The following is a 21,581-nucleotide window of genomic DNA, read 5'->3' on the forward strand; positions in this document are numbered from 1 at the left end:
TCTAAAAGAATTGAGATTTTGCATGCGGTGCTGAGTATATGGGAAAATAGATGATGATATTATCTCATGCGCAATTTGTGCCGAGAAACTGTTGAATTTTACACAATTAGTTTAGGCAATAGTAATTGGTTCAGCTGAACAAAGAAATTAGAAGCGAATCTGACCCTGACTAGGGCTAATTGAAGAGTCTGAACTGAGGTTTATTTCCAATAAATCTTGTATTGAGAAATATATTAATCAACAATTACCCAAAGCGGGCAGCCACCACTGATCATTATAGTAATAATTACAAGGATACATGTACGGAAATCCTCGATGTGGGATGCTGGGATCTGATTCATCTGCAGTGAGACATAAGTTTTCATCCAAATTCGAAATTTGGTAGTACGTCTGAAACAAAAATAGCCGACTTTTTTCGACTGAAAAATGCATTGATAATAAGTAAATGGTTACTCACGCTGCCCAAGAACTTTTTCCAAGTGTCATAGTTCTTCCAAACCTGTTGTTTGGATGATCCGTCGCAGTCAAACTGTAGGACTGGGGTGTTTTTAACTGATAATGTACCAAGTGGTCCAGCCGTTAAGCATTGCCCGCTTATTTTATTGACCAACTGGTAACTATTTGACGCATTGTAAAGACCCTGCTTGCATACAGATATGCAGCTTCAACAACATTGTTAAACATCGTCAGAATTACAAGGTTAATCATTGATTGGCTAATTACCGACGCTCTGTGTGCAAAGAAGGCTAATTTCTCATCACCTACCACACACCCATGCATTTGAAGTTTAAGGCCGGCTTCCGTATTCGATGATGAGAGGCACTGTCCAGAAGCATAGTTGTACATACGTATCGGCGTGTGCCGCTCCAAGCACACCTGAAAAGTATTATTGATGTGAAAGTATAATATGTAGACATGAAAAAATAAATTTCTTACAGAAATATGGCTTACATTGATGTCAGAAGATGCAAAGGATTGTTTGGCAATTATAACGACAATGAAAAACAACGGTTTGATAGTCATATTTTATTATGAATTTATAGAACAAATAATTTTCAATGAGATGCAAGCATAGTATGTAAGTTCTGAAGTCTGATAGGTAACTGTGTCATCAGTATCGGTTCATAAATAAACTGTTTACGAAGAATGTTGTGCTGCTCCAACTACGTCTTATATGTAGCTTGGTGTGATGAAATGTTGTTTACATGATAAAGAATGTCGTTTTTTACAACTTGACCTTACTTTTCCAGTTACGAAGTTATTTGCTTATATTTTAATTGTAAAATATTCCATCCAGTTAACATAAGCTTGTACCGGCCGAGTACCACGGGTTAGTCATGTTGCCAGTACTTTTACAGTTCGGATTAAAGTCGTGGCGCCGATAGCAGAATGCCGATAATACGTGCTGGGCGATAGTGCGCCCTTGTCGGAATTTTGTACCAAATCATCATACTAATTGACAATCAACGAATCCACATCAATGTAAACATACATATGTGCATACGTACATATAATGGCTGTTTGCTTATTAAATATAACCCACAAGTAAGTTGCGTCCCGTGTGAATGTATGAAATCCTAGAACTGCCCGCAAGTACTTAAATTGAAAAGTTGTTTACAAAGAAATAAATTTTATTTGTGTCCCTATAGATCAGGTGCAAAATAAGGTTAGTTGAGGAATAGCTCAGCACACCGTAACTTCCCCAAGAGACCCAGAGGTCATACAGGCGACGGAGTGCTAATGATATGTTGCTGCAAAAAATACACCAACAACACGCTTTGAGATATTGACACATCACACTTCTTGAAGCATTGGAAGGATGGAAATTGCTTCTTGAACTTACCGTTGCTGGATGGAATTTCTCCCTCTGCACTAACACCATCCGCCCATGGGATGTTGAGACAGATTGGATTCGGAATACTTTTATCGAATTTTCTGGATCAATTTGCCGTACTCTCTCCAAAAATACTTGTTCTGTGTTGCAAACAGCCAAGTATAATGAACTGTTCAATGCACATCACTACTGCAGCTGAGGTTCTTCCCAATTGGTCCTTGTCTTGCTTCTTTCGCTTTGTGGTTGTCCAAAAGTTTTCAATTTACAGTTGAGGCGGATAGTCTTATTGGCTTTTGAGTCACGTTTAGTTATAGAATGATAGCAATCAAGTTGCGTAAGATCATTAAATCAGAATATAATCAGATTGTGGTATTTCTGGGAGGTATGAATGTCAAGTATGTAAGTAGGTTGGGGTGCCATGTTAGCGTTACATAAGGCTGAGCAGAATTCTCTCACACCCCACACACTATGTAGCATCATTTCCTAAGATCTTTTTCATGTTCCCTAATTCCCTACTAGTCCTAACCTTGAACTAAACCTAAACTCAAGTAAATACATTTGAAGCTATGCTGTTTTTCCGTATATCTCTATGTTCAAACGACAAAATTAGAACTATAATTTTAGAAATAGACGAATTCAAGAGGCGGGCTGAATAAAGGCCTACGTATTTTGGAGTTGAACAATAAGATTTGCATGATTGAGGAACATGAGCTCCTTTCTTTGTTTCCAACAGTTGTTGTAGTAATGTTGTTCGATGGTCCGAAGCAATCGCAATGCGGCAGTTACACCACCCATTCACTGATTCACTCCTCCCGCATCAGTCTTCTGTATACAAAATTGTCCGGCATCGGACTGAATTTTGACGTGAAAACTATTTTCTCTTCCATTCTCGTGGACAACAAATTTACGACGAGCCTTATTCTTGGACAAGGCTGACCGAGGGTGGCGATATTTTGAAAAACATGACACAAGCCTTCCTAAATTTATAGCGTATGTACAGATATGTGCATGAGCCACAAAGCAGTTGACTTTCAATATTGTTTAATGGTGTGAGAATGTCTGCATTTTCACATGTAAAATGCATCCAGTGTAACGTAAATCAGAGCGAAAATACAGAGAGAAAGTGTGAAAATAGGGTTTTCACTCCTTCGCTCAAGGCGGACAAGAATACGCCAGTCGTATGAAGAAAAGTTTCGATTTCTTTCCAAGAGCAGCCTGCACTGTGGTGAAGGGCACATTCCTCAAGTTCGCATTCAGCGTTGCTTCTAATTGTAGAATTCTTTCAAATTCTGCTGCTGCATCTTGTAAGTGAGAACACAGATAGATAGTTGGAAAAACCTAATCCGTGGAAAAAAGTTCCCCAAACTTTAATTAAATATCACTTTAGTCTAAGCACAAATGAGGGTTTACACAAAATCCCAATTTCACTAACATGCCCTAAGCAAAATTTCTCCATTTCTTTCGGAGAAAGTGGGAGCGTTGCATTACTTTCTTTTGTAAAAAATCATCTTTCTCACAATCTTTTAAACGATTCATTTAGATTTCAGACTTTTAGATCAGCCGAGTAAAAAGATTCGATTATAATTTTGATCGCTCCTTGCATACTAATAAATCACTCGTGAATGAAGCATTGTGTAGTCAGACCATTCTCTCTCTCATTCACGCAACTACAAATCCTTGCGGATTATGGAAATAACCTACAATAATAATTGCATCGTCGACGGTGAAAAAGACAAAGTGGGTTATTTTTATCAGAGTGGTTTATTTCCAGTTAGCACGGGATTGTCGAGTAAGAAAAGAGTCTGAACCACGCGGGATTGAGATGGATGCGGAATCGGTAATTCAGGTGATGCGGTGAGGGATCACCTCTCGAGGCCACCGCTGCTCTTATCCTTAGATTAAAATCCGTGTGCAGGAGGAAAAGTTGTGAGGAATCAACAAGTCAAATAAATATTTGACTTTCTCCAATTGGAGAGCAGACAAACCTATCCCGGTTTTCAAAATAAGGAACGTCTAAATTAAAAGCTCATGCATGCCTTTTGAACTTTTTAGTCAAAACCAGTTTCAATAAATTAGAATGAAGAACAAACAAAATTTATTTCCCAATATGATGTTTTTAAATTTGATGAATTTAACATCAAAAGATGGGATTTTGCTGTTGCGTTAGACATTGTTCAGGTCTAACTGAGTCAGCATTATTTGCGTATCTTTGCAGTTGATTTCGTGCAAATAATACTAACCAAACCATCAATGTTGTCATCAAGGAACACCACCAGACAGCAGGATCAAAGGGAAAGAAGACTTGCTCGATATTAAAAAAACCGTACACCTATTGTTCGTCTAGACACTAGACTAAAAATTGACGGGGGTTATTACCCAATTGTGTACAGTCAAGACTGAGAAAATTACGGAGATATATTAACAATACACAACAAACGAGTACAAAGACTTGAAATGTGTTAAACTGCTTGATCCACAGAAAGAACTAAAGGTAATTCAAGATTGTGAAACATATTGTTTTCTGCACACGTCCCATTTTTCAAGCCATAGCTAAATTTATTGCACTTGAGCCACTCATACAAATTAGATGGATACTCATTTATTAATCTCGGATCAACTAATACGATGCGGTAGATCTGACATGTACCAATTATTTCTTCAAAAAAAACATCTCTAACCTTATAAGAAAAGAAAATTATCATCACTTTCTGCGCTCTTATCGTGGAACAATTACTCCCACGTTCGTTCAGCTTTGACGGACGGAAAGAGAGCAAAGAGAAAGCTGGCGTGCAGCTTCCTGCCCATCCAGCTCATATTTTCACTCGAGCCTGCTGCATCTCAATCAAAATTCAACTTGAAAGTATTTGATCCATGTGAATCGCCAAGTGGTTGGTACTTCCACGCATTCGGTATTTATTTTCCAGCCTGGATTCTGTTATTGCTACCTTCTCTTATTACTTACGAATAATAAATAATGCTTCATATGGAAATTCTTCGTTCCACAACCATGAAAAGGCGAAAACACTGGCTCAAAATCTTGCAACGAAAAGCCGATTAGCTCACTGTCTACATTTTTAAAAATTGAAAAGAGAACGGGTAGGGCTAAGCTCGTAAATAAATATACGTATTTGTGACTCTCAGTCAAATAAAAAATGTTTCCGTGAAATAAGCGTAATTTATTTATGTCTCCTGACGTTGTGTCACATCCAGTAGTGTATTTTATATTATGTACCCAATCTCTGTCCCCATTCGTAACGTTGTGCATTTATTATTGTGTGAACCTTAAATTATTTTTTAAGAAATGGAAAGAGAAAGTCTTGATATCCTGTCCCATTGTATTTCACCCGTTGCAATTTGAAGCAGCTGCGGTAAAATGTACAAAGTAAAATGCACATTAAGTGAACCTCTCCAAGAAGTCTCAAGGCATACTTTTCATGTTTATGGCAACATTTATTTTTAGGTTTCAGAGTAAGACAAATGACAAATGAGATGATTTTTCATTTGCAAACTATGTACGTGCTGCAAAAATATTTTAAGATGACTGATTTGGGGATATCATTTTGTTAATCACAACTTTTAGAGATTGTTTTGCAAAAAATGCAATCCTGTCACGGACTTATTTCTGATTCGATGTGGAAGGAAAGGCTGACACGAACATCCCCAAACTGTGAACAACAGTCGGAAAGAATCCCTCAGCCTCACACCTCCGCAACACGATAAGTGAATATTTGATGGCGTTTGTAATATGAGCGAACGAAACTTATCAAAGAAGTAGAAAACAGGTGAGCCATTGAAAGCGTGGCGTGTGGCTGGTGAAATTTTCCGTGCGTGTCGTATCCAATTTTCTAAGTTCCAGATCTTTCTAGTTGATTCTTTTCATTTCGATGGTTCAATAAAAGAAATTACACCCACTTGCGAATTTGTATTGAGATTCGTCGGAATTTATTTATAATGATTTTTTGTTACATAATCAAGCACTCAAATTCATTGTCATTCCAACATTACATTCATCCTAAAAACATTACATCTGTATTTATGTTACATAATTACATAAATGTGTTTGTTTTGATTCTTTATACGGAATGAAGAACTCTATAAACTGGCAGATTTGAGTGATTTGAAATGACGTTAAATAGTTCTAAAAACGTGCCGTGCAGTAGGAGCAATTTGGTGATGTCTCACACCTCGAGGAAATGTAAGACTGCGACGAAAAATCATAAAATTGCTCACAACCGATCTTCTTCCTCGGCTTCGCTAAGGTTTCGACGAATGCGAGTGTTGTATTTGCAGGAAGCAGAGTCAGTTTGGAGGGTGAGTTGTGTGGTGAGCATCGTCGTGCTGGCATTATTCCCTGGACTTCGGCTACAAGCTTTTCGGAAGAAAAAGTCCTTTGAAAAAAGATTCTTGATGGAACGACGAAATGCTTTTCCGCTGCAGCAATACAGGAGAAAGTTGATGGCAAAATTGGTATTAAACAGAATGTTTGCCCAGTGTTGTGCAACGTTTAGTCGTTGTAATGTTTCCTTAGACCCAGATCCAATGGACTACAAAGATAATAATAAAAATAACTCGATCGTACATCATTTCATGCCATTTCACTTTAAAATGATGCCAATGCTGGATCCATTGTTGATGTTAAATACACATCCATTCAATATGTGGGCTTTGTAAACAAATTCACAAAATATAAACGGGATGGGAACACGACTCTTTTTTGAGTTTTTATATTAAATCGAACCCTGGGGTTCATATTACTCTGAGAGCATAAACAGAATGTATGCATGTAAGGAGGAATTGTTGACTTTCCAATATATGTAATAATACTTTGGATTTGGATAATGATACTTTGGAATTAGAATTCATGTCCAAGCTAAGCAAACAAGATGGACAGTAAGCTAAGCTAAGAACTCGGGGAAGAATTTTACCTCAATAAAAGCAGCGACACGAATACAATGTGAGGGGAAGTGAAGAAGAAGAAATACACTTGAGACCAAGAGTAAAGTTTTCGTTACTCTGATTTCCGTAGCCGTCGGGGTCATCGGAGTCACGATGGGCTTGAAAGGAGGAGTCACTTCACCAGGACTGCTTTGACTGTCCTCCATCTCAATGCTGATTGCATTATGTTTCAATAAGCTTTTCGACCCATTCCGCTCGAGATCTCTTAGCCTCTTCTGACTGTTCGGACAGTTGCTGTTGGAACATGAGGCAAACGAGCTTGTGGATCCCATATTCTGACAGTCCGCAGCCTCTCTGGCTCGTCTCGACTTTTTTCTACCTTGGTTGCGACCCCCTGCTGATTTCTTGATGTAGTGGAACGTGGTAAAAAAGTCCTTCAATTTTGCTTTTCCTTCTGGTCCGGAGATGGGCTGTGGCTTGTGAGATTGACGATAGTGAATCTTAGTGTTGGCCAGCATGCTTTCTCTGTGGCCTTTTACACGTTTCACGCAAAATATGATTTTCAGATTGAGGATTGCGATGAGCAAGAATGGTAAAATAAACGTGAGGATACTGTCAACATAACTATTGACCCGTGATAGCTTGTGATATTTTTCCGGAACTGAACACATGTAGACTAATTCTTGCTCATCAACAAGCTTAGTACTTTCATCTACGTTGTTAGCCCAAGTTTGTTTGTTGCTGCCCGTAGCATCTAAATTTACAAGAAATGTCATCATACCCCAAATGAACGAACTTGACAAAAAGCATGTACATAAGAGTACACTACTAATTGAATCATTCTCAAACATAAATATATGATGCATGCATTGATTACTTAATTAATTAAGAATATGTATGTACATAGGCGTAGAGCTGAAAATGTGACATTCTTACCTTCAATTTCGCCGTATTTCATTTCGCTTTGAAAACTCTCCGGGACATTTAAAGAGCGATTCACCTGTAAGTAATTGGATAGCATTTCATTTCCCGGTGAGAATGTATTGGCGGAGGTTGAGAGATCGAACATTGATTCATGAGCCTTCTTATCGCTTGGCAATGATTCTGAATTTTCTTGATGCTGTTCAGGGTACAATCTGAAGGTTTGAACATCAGCAATAACTAAAATATAGGAAAATGCCAATGTTGCCGTAAGACTGAGTCCCAAGACAATTTTTTTGGCACGGGAAGCAGTACACTGAGATGGTTTAAATAGGGGGTAACACACAACCACGAATCTTTCAAGTGTAAAGCAAACAACAAACTGTACAGACAAAAATCCAGTTACAGTTGCAGTATACATCACGGTTTTGCACATGAAGGAGTTGGTCAATAAACCATACCATCCCACATTGTCTAACCACATAATTAAAAGATTGATGAGATATCCACTGTCGCTTATCGCCAAGGCGGAGAGATACACAGACGAGGACAAACTCCCACGAGCATTTTGAGACTTTGACGAGAAAACAATGATGGTGAGACAGTTGCCGATCAATCCAAAGAGAAACAAGAACGGTGTGTAGAACCGATCCACGGTCATTGCCAAGTGGAAAAGCCTGAAAACATTGATACAATTACGGTACTTTTTTCCACTAAAAAAACTTTAGACATTATCAACTTCCTCATCATTTATTATTCCGAGAAACTTTTACATTCTCCTCACGCGACTTTATTATTCCATATATCCAATAACTTATGAGCAACGTCTCCCCATTTCTTATCGAATATTCTGAACAACAAATATGTCTTACTTACCTTGTTGTAATGGATTGCGGTTCTCCGTCCTCCGGGGAGTTAAAAAAAGGCTGTTCCGTAGAACTTGTATGTGTGAGATCCATTCTTACGCCTTATTCTTATGCAAATTACATGTGTATGCACACCAGCTTTTTAGTCACAACTAGTTGTCTCTGAGATAATTTAAAACGAAATGTTGACAAAATGGGATTTCATTTTGTGGCTGATCTTTCTCCAGACATTTTTCTCCAGCAACTAAATTACTACCACACTCTTAAGCAAGTCGGTAAATAGTTCTATACGATGAAGACCGAGTCGTTTTCCCCATTTGAATTCTATTACTTATTCAATTTATGTATGGATAAATTGCAAATTGCAATTCCCCTGCCTCCAGCCCAAGCCGAGACGGACGCTCGCTATTATTGAAGTTGTTGCGAAAAGTGCAATTTGAGCGTGCATGGAGAGGGAGCGAGAGAGAGCGAAATGAGGAACGAGCGGAGTGCGGCGGGCGAGCTGGTTCCAAAGGGTTGCTTTCTCCTTCAGCTCTGCGGAGCCTTTAACGGGGAGCACGTTAATGGATGCGAGGTTATAAGCAGCAACAATGTAGTCTCACGTCAAGCAAGAGACAGTCGGGCTTGTTGTGGAGAATCCTCAGGCTCATCATCATCATGGCCACACGGCATCGGAGAGAAATATTATTTCAGAAATTGTGGGCGATGAGATCTTTTTTTGTTCTACCCGTGCCCTTCACTCTTCTTCTTCTCTCACATTCACGTCGTCTCTCTGGGCCGAGCAACTCATTTTCTTTCTTGATTTGATGTGACAAGTCGCTTCACTGATTGTCTGCCTCTTGGAAATCCAATTTTGCAATGGAGAGCTTTCCTCCTGCCCTCACTACTCACTCGCTCACCTCAAACAAACTGTCACACAAGGAGGATGACAAAGTAGACAGTTTTCATTGTTTTACACTTCTTGTCACGTAATGCTGTTTACTCTTTGAGAATCATGCACATAATTTGATGGTGACAAAAAGGTTGTTTTATGTCGAGTTTGGGAAAAAAAACTCTGGTCAGTCACTGATTTATTGTTTTATTCTGTTACGCCAGAAAATAATCATTGGGATCCTTGATTTATGGGCATTGTGTATTGATTTCTCACCTTGTACAGAAATGCCCTTTCTGAGAAGGAAAAATGACGTGTTGAAATGTGGAGAAAGCATATTGTTACAAATTAAACTTTAGTTCTAGTTTCTGAAACTTATATACATGGAAAGTGTAATAAGGAAAAAAATTAAGTTATTGTTTACTCACAGGAATGCAAAAAACTCGCTATTTATATGCAAGTAGTTGCTGAATAAACCATGATTAGGCCTACAAACTGAGAGTTGCTTTTTCTGAAAATATAGAAGATATGGTATTTTTGGTAATTAATACGTAAAAAAATAACTCGACTGAAGAAGACTTTTTGTGCTTGTTACATATATATGCCCAACATGCACAACAAGGTCGCATACATAAATTAGAGAAATCATGATCTGTAAAGCCGTTAGGTTATAAAAATGTAGTAGTTTGTCCAGACAGGAATTATGCAAATTTTGCATATGTTTTGTCACTCGTTGCATTGGCTCAACCTTTCAAAGCAGTTCGTACGTACGCCTACGCTGGATGAAGACCAATTCAAATGCAAGTAAGCTGACAGAGGTATGTAGATTATTCCATAATCCTTTTAAGGAAGTAGAACGCGCAGATAAACATTAGGGTCGCATCGTTCACATGGGAAATTAGGGAATCATTATATGAACAATTTAGGTATGCCATGATTACTCACTATTGCTTTTTGATAATTAAAGAGACGTCAATGATACTTTGTCAGGAGAAAACCGTATTCAGCAAATGGACCAAGCAATCCATTAGTTTTTAATGCTGTTGTAGGTCACTTGTAACCTCATCAAATATTCCAAGCCAACGATATGAAACTGTCTCGTTCTTTATTGAAATGCTCACAAAGCACATTCAACGTCGTCAGCAATTAGATTACATATTTGACAAGGCAGCGGACAAATTCTAGACCCTTGCTGCTTATTAATATTTAAAATTTTGGGCATTCAATGGAAAGGAGGTGGTATTTCTGCCATTTATTATTACCACTGAATATTTACAAACTTTTAAATTTTTAACTTGACACTAAACACTGTCCTTGATAATTACAGACAAATTTTAATTGGTTTGTTTGGTGAATAATAAATACATAAAGACATTTATCATGTTTGTCGAGTTCGTTTACTAAATTGCAAACAATTTCCTTACTCTGTGTACTTTGTAAATGAGGATACGACAAAATAAACGAAGGAAAGGATAGTGACATGCTACTTCAGTGACATACAATTAAAATTTTGCAATAATATAATATACTTTCAAATACTTACATAAGGATTATATAAATTAATGCTAGTAGATATACTTTATTAATAATTTGAGTAGTCTATAGCATACTTCAATAGCAAATCCTTTATTTGGCACAAGCTTGTACTTATACAAAATTTCATCATATTTTAAATGTATGCATAAATGTGTATTTATATTTATAACATCAAAGCTTGGTAAATATTGAGATCTCTATTCAGTGGGTTTAAGTTTGATTAATCTCGACAGGTACTCAGATGAAAATAGTCTGAGGTAGTCAAGGTCAGATCCACTTACACAATCGACGTATCCAATTCAATTGATTCAAACTCGTTCGTAATATCCGTTTTTGTTACATTCTTTGGAAATGCGGGTTGTTGTATTACTTCGTTCGCCTCAACCACTGTGTTTCCGTCTGCTCGGTTACCGCTTGGCACAAATCGGACCGTTTTTTTGAGAGTTGTGTTGGCAAACGACCTCGGCGACCTCCTCTTATTTTTATGGCATCTGCCAAAGAGAACATTCCACAGCGATTTACGAAAGTTCCGCCCACTGAGACAATAGAGAATAAAATTTGATGCGAAGTTGGTATTGCTGCAATATAGGATTAGGCAATATTAGACAATGCATAGAATAATATGTCTTAATATTGTATTATTACAAGAGCAAGACATTGGAGAGCTGCTGTGCTGCATACAACCTACGCATGACCTCTATATCGTCCCCCCAGAAGACAGACTGTGATAATAAAGTCAATACAACATTTAGCACAAAAATATTCCAAACATCAAAGACGATTAAGTGGATGCATAACAGCAAATTTATTATTCCTTGTACTAGCTCTCGTGCAATGCAATTTGGGTAAATGTTCTTACTTTCACTTTGCTGAGAGCGAGAGAGAGAGGGGAAAAAACTTTGTGAGGATTATCCTGTGCTTTTATTTTCTACTTGAGTGAAATATTCTATTACTATTTGATTCAATTTCAATCCTTTTGAAATTGAATACCTCGTCTACACATACATTTCGTTAAGTTATGTTATGTTTGTGTGGGTTTATAGGAAATTCCACAGTTTGTCCCATTTTTGCTTTTACGTAAAATAATAAAGTATAAAGTCATTAGTTTTATCTAAGGGGACCGTAGTTTTAAACTGACGGAAAGTGAGGGCATCTGATAGATTACGCAATTTTTGTACATATACTTTGCCTCCTACTTAGGGGGCTTTCTACTTCACTACTTGAGCAAGGCTGAGCCAACTGTGCAAATCCGTTTCGCATCGATGTCACCGAATTTCATAAGAAAAATTGCAACTTGAATTCGGAGTGCAAGGATAAATTTGGTGTGGCTATTTTAAAATTACATGCACCCACCCCCTTTTAAGAAATTGGAGAAGGAAACTTTAAAAAATGAGAAAGTCAATGCACACTTGGTAAAACAAGAAATACACCATAAGTTGCATTTACCATTCGTATGGTAAATGAATGATTAGAATGCATTCTAATTTCCCCACGTCTATTAACATTTTGACGCATCAGAAGTTTCAAAATTCGGAAATTTAAGGGTGTGCCCTCTACACTAAGCCATTGAAAAACTCGGTGTTGCAAAACTTTCTCTTCTAACAACCTATGTCAGATTTTTCTACTCGGGAAGAGCTATATTTTTACCTTTTATTGTCCGAAGAGAAAGTTTTGCAACATGGAGATTTTTGTGGTCAAAGTTTCAAAATCTGATCAAATTGAACTTTTGGCGAGCGCATAAAGATTTTGATTTTCTTTTTTTGCCCCTTTGAGTGGGTGTGGCGGGTGTAAATGTGGACATTGAATAAAAACACTCTGGGATTTTAGTACATACAGTACAGTACTTCTGAGATACTACAATATGTCTAAAGGGCATCAAATTCTGTTATTGGCAAGCAGTGAAGCTTGCCTTAGCTTAATGCATAAAAGTTGGGCCATGGAGTTAAGGATAAGTAGATGGGCATCCCGTTAGCCATTATTATGTGATGTGTGTGCGTATGTGTGTGTGTGAAGGTTATTACCTGGAGAAAGACGAGCAAGCGAATGGCATGAGAGGGTAAGTTGAGAATCAGGAACGAAGTGGAGACCAGCAACAGCATTTTGGTGACTCGTGTTTCCGACGACGATGAGATTGTACTTTGTGGAGTATTGCAGACTGTGAGATTGCCCCGTCGACTTATGATCCCCATTCCGTGTAACGTGTTGGGAATCAGGTTTTTGAATGATCTCAATTGTGAATTCTGTACAGATTGGCCAACTCTGCGGTTGAGATCAAGAGCTGGAGAAAGCTCTGTTGGCAGTAAAACTGGATTTGTGGTTGATGAAGAACAATTGTGTGCACAATTGCTTGGAAGATTCCGTTCTCTTAGCGCTGTCGTCCTATTCTCAAGAGACGCCGGAAGGGAAACCAGACTACCGGATTCATTCAATGTGGGTTGACTTTGTAAAGATTTACATCCTGGACAACTAATTTCGTTTTGTTGCTGAGATAAATGTCCGACGTTTACATGGTTGGCATTGGTTCGTTGTTCCGGGAATTGTTCCATCAAGTTGAGATTGGAGCTGTCACCACCTGGTACACGGCCACACATTTGGCAAGTCCACCCATCACGCTGGTGGTGGATGTGGTTGATGGGGCGAAGTTCTTGAGCCGCCTCTTCTGCATCCTGTGGTGGCCGTCCACGTCGAACCATTCTTCCCAAGTAACTCTTCGCCCCGGTGGATGTTTGACTACTCGGAGTTGATATTTGATTTAATTTACGACGACTCATCACGGTCCCAGCCACGATCCTCTTTCGCTCATCTTTTAGCCTCCAGACACACACGGCGATCCGCACGTTGAAATAGGTGATGAGGCAGAAGGGAATGATGAGCGTGATTACAGAGTCCAAGTAATTTGCGATGATAGAAACCGTGATGTATTTTAATGGTACTGTGCATCGCAATTCGGGTTGGTGAGACTCGCCTCCTTTCTCCGCTCCTTCGTAGCCTGTGCTGCTGTCACCCTTGTTGAGATTTATGAGCATCGTCGTTGAATTAAACATGGTCATCAATGGGTTCCCGAGAATGGAGTCTCCGTCGTTGTCGTCGCCATTTGATGGGAATCCCGTCATGCCTCCACCTGAAATCAAACACATCTCTGCTTACAAGCGCCATAACTGAATGAATGAGAGAGGCCTCGTCGTAAAGACAAAGTCGTTGTTTATGGTAATGAGATATGACACACAACAGAGAGAGAAATACATCTAGCCCATATTTATTGTTACGTAACAATCTCTCCGCTTGACACGGTGCACAGTTGACGAAACTGCCCAACACTGATCCCTCGTACAGCCCATAAACATTTCCTTGAAAACTGCTTTTCACATGAGCGAAGCAGATTTTCCACTAACCTTGCTCTCAATGCATCTCTCCGAGCACCATATTATACGAGAAGGATGTTATGTGATATGATACTAGAGTGTATCCATTTGTTTAATAGCGACTCCGTCAAGACTGAAGTTTGATTGTTTTTCCAGACTTTCCTCCTGTTGCTTACAAACGACTATATTCATGGTGCCTTTGGTTTTAACGATCCTTTGAGTCAGAATGACATCAGACGACCGACTCTACTTTATTCCTTCACCAATTGGGAGAATTAAGATCCCACCAAACCCAACCATGACCCGACAACTTTTTCAATCAACAAGGCAAATAAACTTACGTCCGACTTGGCCATCACTTTCATCCAAGTTAGAAAAGGTTTCGCCTCCGTCACCTCTGACACTATTAGCGAATTGCCGTTGGCAGCTCTCCTCCTCAAAGCACCCGGCTCTATTCATCTTTAAGGAGTGGAGAAAGTCGTTGCTAGACTCTTGATGATTGAGATGAAGTGGAATTAAACTTTCTCTTTGGGGAGTAAAGCTCTGTTCAATCACAGATGTCGGAGTAGTATGATTGTCGTCATGATTTTGTTGATGCAATAAGTAGTCGTCATTCCGGATGTTTGCTGTGTCTTCAACCCTGGCAATAAGAAGTGCGTAGGAGAAAGCAATGATGGCAAACGTCGTGAGACTAAAAATCACTTTCTTGGCTTTGGAGACTGTACACACGGAGGAGCATCTAAGTGGATGCATGACAGCAAAGTACCGCTCGATGGTGAATGAAACTAAGTAAGAGAGAAAGTGCATAGACATGAAAATATTGCAAAAATTTAGTCTTATGTAAGCAGTAATAAAGTGCTTGCTTTTTGAATTCTATTTTTGAATTCCACTTACCCGTTAGCCACACGCTAAGGAAGCAGGTCACTTGTCCCGAGTACATGATGAATGGACAGCCAAGTTTGGAGGATAGGACACCCGGCCCAAACGTCTCCAGCCAAAAAACAAATACGGTGATGAGGAAGCCTGTGTCACTAATGGCGAGTGCGGAGAGATAATACGAGGACGAGAGGTTTCGCTGATTTGCATTGAAGCAGAACACAGCGAGACTCAGACAATTACCGATCGCCCCCACACAACATAAAAGAGGCGTGTAGTAGTGCTCCACAAGCTCCGCCACATAGGATAATCTGCAAATAGAGAAAGCACACATGTACCTAGAAATACATCCAAGTTTCATATATCCTCTCTCCTCCTGGTAGTGTTGATACATTCGTTATGAGAGATTTGTGGTTATTCATCACCCATTATGCATTAGCCCACTCAGCCAACTCGCATTGTACTCCTAATCCACTCTACATAATTATTATCTGTTACAATAATAATCTCGAGCGAAATCAAGCCTCGCCAATGTTTATTTATATATAAGTCTAACGCGTTAAGAAAAATTTGTTAACAAATTTGGGTTTGAATGGCCTCGGTGAGGCAATTGTGTATTTTATAAGTGCTTTATTTCGTTCTTACATATTCTCCTAGTGGCATTCTTCTTACCCAGGTTTTCCATCTTTTAGAGTTTAGAGCTAGCTAATCAGACACGACGCATCCCTTAAAAAGCCCTGCGGCTAAATTCTCAAAACTTCTCACGTCAACACCAAACATAGTTTGGACTTAATGCGTATATCTTTTGCAAGTGTGGTGGATGGGATATGCATATCTTTAGTGTGCGGTTAGAACCCATTACGTATACACTTTGATAAATGCCCAAGTCTCTGGCTGCATGAGAAAGTGGGATGAAATAGGATGAGCGTTTTCGCAGATCCATCCAAGGAAGACTCAAAAAATCTGCACGGAACAAACAAAACCTCTCTTTGGCACATCTAATATTCCTTCAGAGAACGTTCCAAACGGCGGATCGATGGAATGCGTTCAGTCAGACTCCCTTCGTATTTTTAGTTATCCCTCAACCCAAAATGAACTTCAATTCACGCTCAAAATGTTCATAGGTCATAATGAAATAGTAAGCCAAAGTATGACGTATACGTGTAAAACTTTATGCAGACATTACTGACATTGCGAAAGCTTGAAATCCCAGATTTCCCAAGTTAGACACTAAACATGAGACTTGAAGTACCTGTTGGGAATACAAAGTTGAAGTACATTTTGCATGTATCTATCTGGTCTACCGCTCGGGTTGGGTTAAAAGGCAATAAATTCTACTTGTCCAATGGTTTTGGACCTCCTAATCAAATCCCAATGTTTACAGAAAGGTAGAGTTGTACAGGAAATGTGTTTTGTGACCCAACAAAGTCGTTAAACCCGGGTATCCAATCGACCAGAAAAAATTTTGCAAAAATAAAGCTTAGCACAAAGTGTAAAATGTGGTCGTACAATAGCAAAGTTCACAAAAAGGGAGGGAAACAGCTCATATTATTTTTATGTGGTTCGAAGGATAATTCTGCTGATCCCATTCGCGGCTTTACCTTGCTCCACCTAATTCATGGAATCTTTCGCGTCAAATCCTCAGGGATGTCATAAAGAGCTTGGCGACAGCACTTTATATCCCAGAATGTCACATTTAAGAAAAGCCAAGATTAAGTCCGTGCGACTGCACCTGGATCTTCTTTAGGTGCAAAAATTGAAGGAATCGATTGAATGTGTCCAGCTGAGTCTGATACATTTTCTAAGCGTCGATGCACACTTGATCGACTTACTGTATGAAGCTCTCAAAATGACTTTTACTGCTTTTAATGAAGTTAATGAAAAATAAAAGGAAACCGAATGTTTGTAAATACCACCATTTATTTATGTATGAGCCTCTTTCGCAGCAAAAGTTATTTCCTTTTCAGCTCTCGAGACCATATGAAGAAAAAGTTCTCCATAAAAACATGACTTTTTAAATTGGGAGAATAAATAGGGGCACACCGTTTGGGTGGCACGGAATGAATACCAAGGATTATAACCTAACCTCAAGATTACTTTTATGTTACGTGATGTGAATGCAATTTCAATACTTGTTGTGTCCATGGATTTCACTGGATCCTTACGTGTTGCATTCCGCTGCCAGATTCAACCTAAACTTCTCAGCTTATTTTGGACTTTCTCCTTGAGGTTTAGATAACAAAATACTTTGATATTCGCATGAGATCGTGCAAATATGACTAGCTGTCTGTTACTATGTCGAGCAGTCGAGCATATTTATTAACCATGATGATGCATGTGCATATTTTTCTTTCTTCACGTAAATAAAATGATTTTATCAAGGAACTTGCAAACGTATTGCACATTTCATAACTATTATAACGACACAGTCAAAGGCATGAAAGGAACATTATTAATCAAATCATGGATCAATATATGCTATGATTAGTAGATGCGTTATGTATTAACTGCTCATTTATGCACAGATATGATTCGAGCAAATCATACATAATTTCTTTATATAACCTTTAATCTGCACTATAATTTGCACCATATATGTGCATATTCTTATTTATATGCATAGTTTGACTATCCAAAATTCACTGGAATTTGGCACATCTCATGTTGTAACCATATTCAATAAACGATTCATAAGAATAGGTTTGCTTAAAATGCTTGTTCAGTTCCACTTTTGATGGTCAAAATAATTCATATGAAATGTCCCGTCACCATTCCTGGCTTTGTTACAGTATATTTGTGGAATTTAATTTATACGCAAACTTACTACCCCTCCTCACAAATCTTGCACTTTGCAGTAGCTTGGACATAAATTATTCCTTTTGAACCATTGTTAACTATGACAAGAATAAATTTCAAGCATACCTATTCACAGAAAATATATCATCCAAATTGTTTGTATAATCTGGTCTTGACGTTGTAGCAGAATCCTCAGCGGAGAAGAAAGTTGAATTTTCTCCAAAGTCACCCATTCTGGCTAATTAGCAAATGTGTACGGGCAATTTCATCAACCAACATTATTTCAACTGTCTCTCCTAATCCACTCTCTTGTCCACAATTGCCTAATAATAGCCAGCTCAGGAACCTGTCACAACCATGAACTTGTTGATGCTCACACTGAAAAATCTCAACTGGAATCTCACTATGATCAAATTGTTTGCAAATATTTTACTGACTGACTCAAGGGTAGCAAACCAGGAAATCCAATTTGTCACAACCACAAAATTCCAGACCAGTCCATTTCACAACGTCCATGACAGACTTCCATCCACTTTTACTCTCTCCTACAACTCGGAATAACGTGAGTGGGAAGTTGAAATTTGGACGAGTTCAGAAGTGGAAAAAGTGCCACTTTCGGAATGAGAAAGTGTGAAAAGGGAAATTAGAGTAGTGGAATATTGGCCCGTGTGATGATGGTGACGGCTCACACTGGATTTTCACTCTGCTCAAGAGAGAAAGGATTTTATCTGACTGAGCAAGCAGCCCGGCTGCAGCGGATGAAGACGACCGAAGTAAAAGGGAAGAACCAGCTCACTCAACTACTGACCCGGATTGAATGGCATTACTAAACTGCGTTCCTTCTCTAGTTTCATCTCGTTTGGGTCTGCGGGCGATTTCTCTTGTCGAACCCACAACCAAGCCCTTCCCGATACAACAGAATGGGATGTGAACTGCAATGCAAATCCTGACAATTTTTCCATGCGGACCATCTGCTGTACGTACACCGAATAAAGTCTCGGGACCAAATTCCTATTATGAAATGACATATTTGGTTCATTTTCATGATTCGAATACGCACATATCAGAATATTTAATATTAATGGAAAACTTTTCCACTTTCACACACATCCAGTCGTAGAATCTTGCATTACCCAATCTGCTTACGAGTTTTGTCAAAGGAAGGGTAGCTGGATGTCGCTCAATGTTAAAATTTTAGGGTAAACTATTCATCTTACGTCGGATCATGATTTTGAGTATATATGATCCGACAGTGCGGAAGAAAGCAGATTCCACATAGCTCATAAAGATCCAAAATTCACAAAGAGTGAGAGAGAGAGAGAGAAGATACAGTTTATTTGTGTTCTTCTCGCTTGGGCCAACACAGAGATGAAAAAGATACCACTTTGAATTACAAAGATAAAGTTGAGACATCCCTTGTTTTGTTATCCTCTTGAGATCCTTTCATAAGGTGACATCAACTTGATTATATTAGGATTATACATACTTATCTGTGCATATTATGCACAGATTGGATGAACCACAGGGACGTTGTGTGCATATTTACATAAATATCTACTTATACGTATATATGTATGCAAATATGTAGGTGGGGTATAAGAAGGAATACGTAAATTTTAATAAAATTATTTGCCAATAGTGCAATATGTTTTCTGTAGCATTCAGTCAAGCAACTTGACAACAATTGTACACCAGAAATCTGACGAAATTGAACAAGTATTTTTAGTTAGTGGTTTATGTAACTCTGTATTATTTTGCAAACACATCATGGCTGGCACGGTGTTTTGGCAAATATTTATCTTCCGACACTAACCAGACGGCAGAAAATGCAGTTTGTGCGTGAATGTGTTTAGAAATGCAGATGCGAATCGGCGTTACTTCCTTCATCAGACGGCTCCAAAAGGGTCACGGTCTCGTCCAGCTGGAAACTATTCCCAGAAGCGGCACTGCTAAGCAGACACCACGAATACATATTTTGTAACCAACATACACACCTGCCCTTCAAATTATATGTCCCAATTACCCGATGCGGGTTAATATGACCCAGTTTAAAGTAGATTGCTGTGGAGGCTAGTAACAAAATCTTGGCTATTGAAACACTAACCAACTATGTATAGGTTTTGTAACTGATAATATGCATTGAGTCATATGTATGTACAAAGGTGCATTTAAGTATTTAGCGATTAACTAAGAACTAAAATAAGTCAATAACAGTGATGAATTTGGCAAATTATAGTTCATAGCTCAACAAAATTACAATCTTCCTTTCTTTTTCAGCACATCTACAATTTTAGATTTGAAATAGTAAAGTCAACAGTTTCTCTAAACGTTGTAATAATACGGTTCAAATTCAGGCGTCGTTTTGTTCGGTCGGTAAAATAATAAAGTCGTCCTAAATGTCAACTGTGTGGTTGTCATTGAATGCTAATAAATACTTGGAACATATGTTTATTATTCTGCCCCATGGGAATTCGTCTATACTTTCCCAATCTTCCCAGGTTTTCCATTAGAACAGACATGGCAGCTACATGTACATAAGTTTAGCATTAACTTGATGTATTCTTTGTAGAAATAATATGCGTAAGAAACAGGTAGGCAACCACATCATACAAAAGTCTGAAATATTTCTCGTGCTTAATGTTGCATGTTCCGGTTGGTAAATTTCCTCCAAAAGTTGTGGTTGCACTCCCATTTCGTTTTTGAATTAATTTCATCGTTGTTAAAAGCCACGCAAGCAATGTCATTACAGTGAAATCTCGCAAGGCTTCTGACACGAACGAATTTTTGAGTATGTTGTTATTTTCATCTCATAATGGAAATTTTGCCACAACACACAATCATGACAACTCGAAACCCTACTTTATGTAATGCTCCCTGAATAATGAAGCTCATGACACATAGCATTCAGCTAACAAATAGGAATCTTGGATTTAATAATGTGATGGACCTGTACTTGTCTGGGCAATAATCAGTACTTTTTCTACTAACTGTAGACAGTTTTTGCTGCAAATGGCTTCTCTTCTACGTACTTTCCACTCCATATTTAATGAAGTTTGTCATTGTTGACAGACGACTGAGACCACGAGAATAAACTTTTCCTGAATTGTCACTTTCTTCTTCGTCAGTACGTAGGTTATGATCACCCAGCAGCTTTATTTCACACAAAATTTCTCCGTAACCCGGATCCAAAAGTGAAGGAAAAAACGCTAAATTGGAAAAGAACTCTGAGAACATCGGAATTGAGTTTGACGAAATCAACCTTCCTTATGGCATCTAAATCCTTGGTTGCGAGATAGTTTTAAAAACATGAGAAGGCATGCGGACCCTCCCATGAGACTGCTGAACAAATTGGATATCTTAGAAATAGTCCGTCTCAAGTGGAGTAATTTATAAAATACAACAAAAATAAGTAATTTATACGATGACATGCGATGACGAACTTTCCTTGATTTCTCCTCAGCTGGTAATTTAACCGCTGTGATGTAAACACAATAGTAAATACACAATTCCACGAAACCAAAAAAGAAAGTTGTTGAGTATGTGCAACAAAAATGCAAACTGGAAAGTATAGCGTGATCGTCAGGAAATTATATTTTAACGACTTTCATCAAGCAAGTGTTCAG

General features: G+C 38.5%; 3 protein-coding genes across 6 annotated transcripts; all 3 read right to left on the bottom strand.

Moving 5' to 3' along the window:
- Window positions 1-179: 179 nt before the first annotated feature.
- On the bottom strand, window positions 180-2,230 carry LOC110847542. Its single transcript, XM_022094497.2, has 5 exons — window positions 1,844-2,230; window positions 952-1,751; window positions 724-876; window positions 458-640; window positions 180-390 (listed from the first exon to the last, which is right to left on the bottom strand). Exons 2-5 carry the CDS (start codon window positions 1,021-1,023, stop codon window positions 238-240), a joined length of 561 nt encoding a protein of 186 aa, XP_021950189.1. The 5' UTR covers window positions 1,024-1,751; window positions 1,844-2,230; the 3' UTR covers window positions 180-237.
- Window positions 2,231-5,753: 3,523 nt separating this feature from the next.
- Window positions 5,754-9,396, bottom strand: LOC110846889. Its single transcript, XM_035850493.1, has 4 exons — window positions 8,528-9,396; window positions 7,667-8,328; window positions 6,760-7,484; window positions 5,754-6,378 (listed from the first exon to the last, which is right to left on the bottom strand). The coding sequence occupies exons 1-4, from the start codon at window positions 8,608-8,610 to the stop codon at window positions 6,061-6,063; spliced, it is 1,788 nt and encodes a 595-aa protein (XP_035706386.1). The 5' UTR covers window positions 8,611-9,396; the 3' UTR covers window positions 5,754-6,060.
- A 1,080-nt stretch (window positions 9,397-10,476) lies between these two features.
- On the bottom strand, window positions 10,477-21,581 carry LOC110846890. 4 transcript variants are annotated; one of them, XM_035850047.1, is made up of 7 exons: window positions 21,379-21,581; window positions 18,085-21,294; window positions 15,181-15,473; window positions 14,628-15,071; window positions 12,946-14,045; window positions 11,570-11,646; window positions 10,477-11,502 (listed from the first exon to the last, which is right to left on the bottom strand). In XM_035850047.1, the coding sequence occupies exons 2-7, from the start codon at window positions 18,189-18,191 to the stop codon at window positions 11,202-11,204; spliced, it is 2,322 nt and encodes a 773-aa protein (XP_035705940.1). In that variant the 5' UTR covers window positions 18,192-21,294; window positions 21,379-21,581; the 3' UTR covers window positions 10,477-11,201. The 4 variants fall into 4 exon arrangements, with proteins under 4 accessions (XP_035705940.1, XP_035705939.1, XP_035705938.1 ...); XM_035850046.1 differs by having other exon boundaries at window positions 18,085-21,297; XM_035850045.1 differs by having other exon boundaries at window positions 18,085-18,304; window positions 18,396-21,581.

The sequence above is a fragment of the Folsomia candida genome, unplaced genomic scaffold (assembly GCF_002217175.1).
Source record: "Folsomia candida strain VU population unplaced genomic scaffold, ASM221717v1 Fcan01_Sc003, whole genome shotgun sequence".
Classification (NCBI taxonomy): Eukaryota; Metazoa; Arthropoda; class Collembola; order Entomobryomorpha; family Isotomidae; genus Folsomia; species Folsomia candida.

Excerpts from the sequence above, each read along its gene's own strand:
- LOC110847542 (XM_022094497.2), bottom strand. The coding sequence starts at position 1,023 with ATGACTATCAAACCGTTGTTTTTCATTGTCGTTATAATTGCCAAACAA. Across the intron at positions 641-723 it reads TCTTTGCACACAGAGCGTCG|GGTCTTTACAATGCGTCAAA; the intron begins GTAATTAGCCAA and ends GTATGCAAGCAG. Across the intron at positions 391-457 it reads GGAAAAAGTTCTTGGGCAGC|ACGTACTACCAAATTTCGAA; the intron begins GTGAGTAACCAT and ends TTTTTGTTTCAG.
- LOC110846889 (XM_035850493.1), bottom strand. The coding sequence starts at position 8,610 with ATGGATCTCACACATACAAGTTCTACGGAACAGCCTTTTTTTAACTCC. Across the intron at positions 8,329-8,527 it reads CCGCAATCCATTACAACAAG|GCTTTTCCACTTGGCAATGA; the intron begins GTAAGTAAGACA and ends CAATGTTTTCAG. Across the intron at positions 7,485-7,666 it reads GAAATACGGCGAAATTGAAG|ATGCTACGGGCAGCAACAAA; the intron begins GTAAGAATGTCA and ends TTGTAAATTTAG.
- LOC110846890 (XM_035850047.1), bottom strand. The coding sequence starts at position 18,191 with ATGGGTGACTTTGGAGAAAATTCAACTTTCTTCTCCGCTGAGGATTCT. Across the intron at positions 15,474-18,084 it reads GATATATTTTCTGTGAATAG|ATTATCCTATGTGGCGGAGC; the intron begins GTATGCTTGAAA and ends CTCTATTTGCAG. Across the intron at positions 11,503-11,569 it reads CTCTCCAATGTCTTGCTCTT|CAATACCAACTTCGCATCAA; the intron begins GTAATAATACAA and ends CCTATATTGCAG.